General features: G+C 38.1%; 1 protein-coding gene across 4 annotated transcripts in view; it reads right to left on the bottom strand.

Annotated features, from left to right (window-relative positions):
- Window positions 1-1,920: 1,920 nt before the first annotated feature.
- The window catches only part of LOC127448666 (serine/threonine-protein kinase tousled-like 1-B), a 52,159-nt gene continuing 45,988 nt past the window's right edge, over window positions 1,921-8,091 (bottom strand). For 3 of the 4 annotated variants that reach the window (XM_051711377.1, XM_051711378.1, XM_051711379.1), the window contains 4 exons: window positions 7,007-7,142; window positions 6,258-6,369; window positions 6,034-6,141; window positions 1,921-3,787 (listed from right to left, as the gene is read on the bottom strand). In XM_051711377.1, the coding sequence (XP_051567337.1) occupies window positions 3,623-3,787; window positions 6,034-6,141; window positions 6,258-6,369; window positions 7,007-7,142 (521 nt within the window). In that variant the 3' untranslated portion in view covers window positions 1,921-3,622. The remainder of the gene's footprint in view (window positions 3,788-6,033; window positions 6,142-6,257; window positions 6,370-7,006; window positions 7,143-8,091) is intronic. The other variant, XM_051711376.1, reaches the window with a different exon arrangement.

Below are 8,091 nucleotides of genomic sequence, written 5' to 3'. Positions count from 1 at the left end.
TATTTTATCACTGTTTTGTCCGCGGAATGATCCAAAAACACTTCAAACTGCAGCACAGCCCACTGAAGAGACTGCATGTCTATCACTCACAGCCTCATTGTCATTCCCATTAAAAATCTTGGCTATAATAAATGGCTTTAGCGTGAATAAGGTCTGTTTACTCACCCCGATGCCATTCCAGATGTGTATGACTTTCTTTCTTATTCGGAACACAAAGGAAGATTTATATTTTTATATATCAGCTCTGTAGGTCCATACAATGCAAGTAAAAGCTCCAAAAAGCACATAAAGACAGCATAAAAGCAATCCATTCAACTTCAGAGGTTTAATCCATGTCTTCAGAAGCTGTATGATAGGCGTGGGTGAACAATATTTAAGTCCTTTACTATAAATCTCCACTTTCACATTCTTTTGTTTTTGGCGATTCGCATTCTTTGTGCATATCGCCACCTACAGGGCAGGGAGGAGAATTTATAGTAAAAAAGGACTTAAATATTGATCTGTTTCTCACCCACATCTTTCATATCACTTCTGAAGACATGGATTTAACCGAGGGAGTTGTATGGATTACTTTTATGCTGCCTTTATCTGCTTTTTGGATCTTAAAAGTTCTCGCAACCATTCACTTGCATTTTATTAACCAACAGAGCTGACATATTCTTCTAAAAATCTTTGTGTTTAGCAGAAGAAAGTAAGTCATGCAAATCTGGGATGTCATGAGGGTGAATGAGATGAGAGAATTTAAATTTTTGTGTGAACTATCCCTTTAAAAGGGCCTTCTTTTTTGAAGCAAAATTTTTAGTTAATTGCTGCGGTTTATAACAAAACATTTTAACGTTAGTTATTTGAAATAGGTTGTTCTCTAATTTTATTAGTTTATATTCAGTATAAATGTATACGTTCAATTTGAAGGGATAGTTCACCCAAAAATGAAATTCTCTCATGATTTACTCACCCTCCTAGCATCCCAGATGTGTATGACTGACTTTGAACACAAAGATTTTTAGAAGAATATCTCAGCTCTGTTGATCCATACAATGCAAGCGCCAAAATTATGAAGTTTCAAAATCCACATAAAGGGAGCATAAAAGCAATCCATTCGAGTCCAGTGGTTAAATCCATGTGTTCCGACGTGATATGATAGGTGTGGGTGAGAAACAGATCAATATTTAAGTATGTTTTATCATAAATTCCCCTCCCTACCCAGTATTGGGTGATATGCATGAAGAATGTGGATCACCAAAAACAGGAGAAAGTGAAGGAAAAATGAAGATCAAGGATTTATCCACTGAAGTCTTCTGGAGTGCTTTTATGACACCCTTATGTGGATTTTGGAGCTTCAAAATGTTGGCATCGATTCACTTGCATTGTATGGACCAACAGAGCTGACATATTCTTCTAAAAATCTTCATTTGTGTTCAGAAGATGAGTCATACACATCTGGGATGGCATGAGGGTGAGTAAATAATGAGAGAATTTACATTTTTGGGTGAACTACCCCTTTAGTGTTACTCTACTTGAATAACAATCTGATTATTCTACATTTAACAATTTGCACTTATTTAAACAGCTATCTGTAGTAGGCTACTTTTTGATAGTTACTTGTGTAGCTAACTACTAGTAACTTCTTTTTTAAAAAGTAAACTTGACAGTAGTCTGTAAGTTATAAGTAGCTTCGAAAGCTACAGTTTCATAGAAACTTCTCCAAAACTGTACAACTTAGGCAGAATCTTATCCCCAGTCTCCAATCACTTTCATTGTAAGGAAAAATAAATGCTGAATGCTCCCTAAATAGGTGTAATGCAATTTCAGACCCCTGTCCACCAGGGGGCAAGCAAAGTTTCCACTAATAAAAATTGATAGCACAAAACCATGTTGACAAAGTCACCCCAAGTGTACACACACAAGAAAATGCAAATGTATCAGTACTTTCAAAATGTTTATTTCTCTTTTGGCTACATTCTCTACAATCGCAGCAGCACTTTAAAGACAGATCACCATGTATCTGGGGTTTAAAGAGTATTTGGAGAGAGGGAACAACAAAAGCAGAGACTCTTCCCCTGAAAACGGACTCTGGAAGCTTGGACAGTCTGATCACGGTACAGTCCGGAGTGGCTGAGCTGACTTGGGCTCTGGGATCAGCAAGGATTGCTAAACAACACGACAGCACGGGGTCTGGGCATTAAGGGGTTAAATTATCATGGGTGGGGTCCGGCCCACCTTCCGTCTGTTCCGTGAATCACATCTCACACACACGGGCTCACAACACACTTCATTCAACAAAATGTAGTTTTTCCATGCTGTGATTTCCTGGCAAATTAAATGTTTATTTGGTCTGATTCTTAATTTAATTATACTATAGATGTAAACAAAAAAAGACTAGCTGTCTAAAAGCAACATCATGTAGCTGTGACATTGTGTCAGACCAAAAAATAAAAAATTAAAAAAAAAGCTACAAAGAACTGTGTATAAGAAACCCAGCACAGGTTGGATTCATAAATGTACTCATAAATTTTTTTAACATTTTATAGGAGGGCTATTGAGTTCATTCGCAACTCCATCTCCACCTACATTTTATTTATCCTCCTACTCTTAAAATAACATGTCCAGGTCAGATTTCACTCCAAAATCAAACTAATTAAAATGCAAAATTACATTTTGCTTAAAGCATATTTTTGTCATCATTTTTATGACAATTAAGCAAAATTTTCCACCCAATTTTCATTACCATGATAAAAAAAAATTCACTAACGTGGGAAAATATATTTAAATTGTAAAATGTAATTGTTGTACTGTCTCTCTGTTGATAAAAGCAAAAAAAAAAAAAAAAAAAAAAAAAAAAAAAATCACCATTGAGAATAAATGACATTTACAAAAAACTAAAAAGTAAAACATTTGAACGCATCAGGGGAATTAAGGTGGTAAATGTGCTTAATAGTCATGAAAAAAAATGGCAGAATGCAAAAAAAAAATACATAATGGTCCTAAAAGCTTTATGCAAAACATACATTGCATTTATTATCTTGGTTTGAATTGTGACCTGGCATTATTAAGCCCATTTAAACACACATTGACACTGTTACTTTGAACTAAAATAGACACCATTTTTGTAACACACACACTTTGTAATTCTGTGCCCATTACACGTATAACTTTGCGGCGTAAAACATCCATTCACAGGCACGCACAGACAACATCGTGTCACATTTAAACACTCATTCATCTATTTCCAAGCACACTACAATTAATCACCTCTAATTGTCACACTTACACAAAACACCCCTTTCTAGAGGCGTAGCTCGGGGAGGACATCAACAAGGAGCTAAAACGGAAAAAGTCAATCCCCTCCAACCATTCCAAATCTACTCCACAATATGCCTTGGGTAGAAAACAAATGTCCATTTTCAAATGGGTCTATCGCTGACTGACATCTGGATCCACACAGGAAATGACATCAGCCATTCCTGCCCTGATGACAAGGGCAGTCACTGTGGCTGGTGTGGGCGTGTCCTTCTGCTTGCAAGCCGATTCTTAGCCCCTCCCCCTTTGAATCCACTCAAAGGTGGTGATGGGAGGGAAATCTTCATTAGAGCCATCACTCATAATCGATCAGCCAATGAGATCAGTAGGAGATGATGCCTGAAGATGCAGGGCTGGCGGGCATGCCCTGCAAGTTTCCAGACGAATTGGATCGCCGCATGTGGGGAAGGAGGTACGAGTCACTGCCCAGTTGGTGGACGTCAAAGCGATCCTCCTTTCTGTAAGCCAGACAGCGGCGGATGAACGCCTGCAGAGGACAAGAAAAAGAACTTACGATGGCCATTTCCACATATTCATTTATATAAACTATAGAAACGTCCTCTCACTTTCAACTGCTTTTATTTTCAGCAGAATTAACATGTGTAAATATTTGTATGAACATAAATATTCAACAACTAAGACATAAACTGAACAAGTTTCACAGACATGTGACTAACAGAAATGGAATAATGTGTCCCTGTAAAAAAAAAAAAAAGTAAAAGTAACAGTCAGTATCTGGTGTGGCCACCAGCTGCATTAAGTACTGCAGTGCATCTCCTCCTCATGGACTGCACCAGATTTGCCAGTTCTTGCTGTGAAATGTTACCCCACTCTTCCACCAAGGCACTTGCAAGTTTCCGGACATTTCTGGGGGGAATGGCCCTAGCCCTCATCCTCCGATCCAACAGGTCCCAGACGTGCTCAATGGGATTGAGATCCGGGCTCTTTGCTGTCCATGGCAGAACACAGTCTTGCAGGAAATCACGCACAGAACGAGCAGTATGGCTGGTGGCATTGTCATGCTGGAGGGTCATGTCAGAATGAACCTGCAAGAAAGTTACCACATGAGGGAGGAGGATGTCTTTCCTGTAACAGTATTGAGATTGCCTGCAATGAAAACAAGCTCAGTCCGATGATGCTGTGACACACCGCCCCAGACCATGACGGACCCTCCACCTCCAAATCGATCCCGCTCCAGAGTACAGGCCTCGGTGTAACGCTCATTCCTTCAACGATAAATGCGAGTCCAACCATCACCCCTGGTGAGACAAAACCGCGACTCGTCAGTGAAGAGCACTTTTTGCCAGTCCTGTCTGGTCCAGCGAAGGTGGGTTTGTGCCCATAGGCGACGTTGTTGCCGGTGATGTCTGGTAAGGATCTGCCTTACAACAGGCCTACAAGCCCTCAGTCCAGCCTCTCTCAGCCTATTGAGGACAGTCTGAGCACTGATGGAGGGATTGTGCATTCCTGGTGTAACTCGGGCAGTTGTTGTTGCCATCCTGTACCTGTCCTGCAGGTGTGATATTCGGATGTACTGATCCTGTGCAGGTGTTGTTACATGTGGTCTGCCACTGCGAGGACGATCAGCTGTCCTTCCTGTCTTCCTGTAGTGCTGTCTTAAGCGTCTCACAGTACAGACATTGTAATTTATTGCCCTGGCCACATCTGCAGTCCTCATGCCTCCATGCAGCATGCCTAAGGCACGTTCACGCTGATGAGCAGGGACCCTGGGCATCTTTCTTTTGGTGTTTTTCAGAGTCAGTAGAAAGGTCTCTTTAGTGTCTATTTTAGTGTCTAGTGTCTAGTGTCTAGTTCTATTTTTATTCTTGGCAAATATTCATATATGTGATTAATTAATTAAAAAAAACATGCAATTACTTAATTTTATTACAAAATAATCGATTGACAACCCTAATTGACTCAAACTTGTAAAAGAATAAAACTTTATAAAAAATATATATATATATATATATATATTGTAAAATAGTGTACAGTTTCTTCTATTTTGTCCATTTGTTCCATTTTAGTAATTTGTTCATAGATATTTTTAAAACATATTTAAGTGATTTAACACCATGCAAGCTTCCATGTCTTTTTCCTGGGCAAAAAAAAACAAAAAAAAAAAACAATATATATATATATATATAAATTAAAGACGATTAAAGACTGACTTAAAAAAAATCAGTACAAAACAAAATTAATTACCTCGACCAGTAGTCTTTTTTTCTTTATCATTAAATGTTTATTCTATTTAGACTGATTATCAGTTAATAACTATTTGAGTAATTTCTGTTCCTCACACCAGTGTTGGGTAAAATCTCAAAAAATTACTAAAATTACAATCAGATTACACTAATTTCACTGAAAAAGTACATTACTAATTACTTCCTTTTAAGTTACTTTCCAGCTCAACGAATTCAAAATGTCTTCATTTCTTGTTCATTGTCACACTCCCTAAAAATGACTCGTTTGTGACTCTTCAGCTGTGAATTTAAAAGTCAGTAACTGTAATCGGATTACACAAATGTAAAATAATATATTACACTACTTTTGACTTTAAAAGTAATTGTCTTACAGTAACTAATCACTTTGTAATCAGATTACACTCAACACACACAAACCTATCATATGGCATCAAAAACGTTATTTATTGTACAGCATGTACTCTAATCTGTACTGGACTGCATTTTAAAGTAACCCGCCCAACCCTCCTGTCACATGCTTCAAACTAACCTTTGCCTCATTGCTGGCCACAGGTTTAGCTGGAAACTGCACCTCAGTGGCTTTCAGGATGGTGTTCTCCTGTAGAATGTCTTGCTGGGACTGATTATGACCAAACGGCTGCAGCACAACAAGATTTAATGCAATTTTACCCTACATTGCACGGTACTTCAATAGCTGTGTGTGGCAGATTTTGTAAGCGATTTTCTGAGCAGTTTTTAAACCATGTGACTTACCTTTCGCCCATACAGGCACTGGAAAAAAATGACACCCACGGACCAAACGTCTACTTTATTAGAGATCTTTGGAGGCTCTTTACCAACGACAAAACACTCTGGTGGCAAATACCTGAAAAAGTAAAAAAAAAAAATTGTCACTTTTTTTTATTTATATACACTTAAAAAAAAACCTGTCAAGAAAACATCCTGGTCATATTTAACCTTAAATCAATAAAAAACATTTTTTTTATTATATTTTGCATAAAGAAAATGAAGCCTACATTTAAGACTTTGCATTGTTGCATTATTTTCAGGACGCTTTAGCACGTTTACCCCCAATTCTCATTACCTCATTACTCTCATAATTATTTTCAACAGCGATTCACATTACAGTTGTTTTTTTTACTGTGTTACATTATGATTTTAAAATTAAAATAAGTGAAAATGAAAGGTGGTACCAAAGGAGTACTAACATGATTTATAAATGATTTATAAATAATTTAAATAACATCAAATTTTTCCATGTTGCGGTAATGAGAATTAGGGCGTAAAATGTGCGTAAATGTCATGAAAATAATGTAAAAAATGTAAAAATCTCCCTTAAAATCAAATTAATTTTCTATATGCAAAATATAATCAATAAGATTCTTTGTTTCTTTTGATTTTGGAGTAAAATAGGACCAGGACATTTTCCTGACCGGTTTTGTGAGAATCACACATCAAGTAATGCGGGAGAGACATTTCTGTTTTAAACTGGGCACACTAACCAGTATGTTCCGGCTCCCTGTGAGGTCAGATCCATTCCGTCCACTCCATAACTGTCATCATCCATTATTTTAGATAGACCAAAGTCTGTGATCTTTATCTCGCCACACGCTGTTCCATCCACCAGCAGGATGTTACCTGAGTTACCAAAACAACTTCATACAAACGCCACATGACAAATATTCATAAAGAAGCATTTCTACGCTGTTACAAACCAGCTGAGAAAATGTATTTTAAAAATGTAAAAACTTTGGTAACACTTTATAATAAGGTTCCATTCGTTTACATTAGTAAATGCATTAGGAATCATGAACAAACAATGAACAATATACATATTTTTTTTTACAGCATTTATTAATCTTTGTTAATAAAAATACAACTGTTAATTTTTTTCCCTCTCATCTCAGTTGCCTCCGCATCTGAGACCGTCAATCCGCGCATCTTATCACGTGGCTTGTTGAGCGCGTTACCGCGGAGACCTAGCGTGAGGAGGCTTCACGCTATTCTCCACGGCATCCATGCACAACTCACCACGCACCCCACCGAGCGCGAGAACCATACATTATAGCGACCACGAGGAGGTTCCACACTCTCCCTAGCAACCGGGCCAATTTGGATGCTTAGGAGACCTGGCTGGAGTCACTCAGCATGTCCTGGATTCGAACTTGTGACTCCAGGCTTGGTAGTCAGCGTCTTTACTCACTGAGCTACCCAGGCAGCCCACAATTGTTCATTGTTAGTTCATGATGCATTAACTAATGAAAAAACTGAAATATCACATTGCAAGTATTCGGACCCTTTGTTATGACACATGAAATTTAGCTCAGGTGCATCCCATTTCTCTGGATCATCTTTGAGATGTTTCTACACTTTGATTGGTGTCCACCTGTGGCAAATTCAATTGATTGGACATGATTTGGAAAGGCACACACCTGTCTATATAAGGTCTCACAGCTGAAAATGCATATCAGAGCAAACACCATGCCATGAGGTCAAAGGAACTGCCTGCAGAGCTCAGAGACAGGATTGTGTCAAGGCACAGATCTGGGGAAGGCTACAAAAACATTTAGGCTGCATTTAAGTATCC

Source organism: Myxocyprinus asiaticus, chromosome 12, assembly GCF_019703515.2.
Source record: "Myxocyprinus asiaticus isolate MX2 ecotype Aquarium Trade chromosome 12, UBuf_Myxa_2, whole genome shotgun sequence".
Lineage (NCBI taxonomy): Eukaryota > Metazoa > Chordata > Actinopteri > Cypriniformes > Catostomidae > Myxocyprinus > Myxocyprinus asiaticus.
The sequence above is the reverse complement of the archived record's forward strand: the minus strand, read 5'-3'. Positions and strand labels throughout refer to the sequence as shown.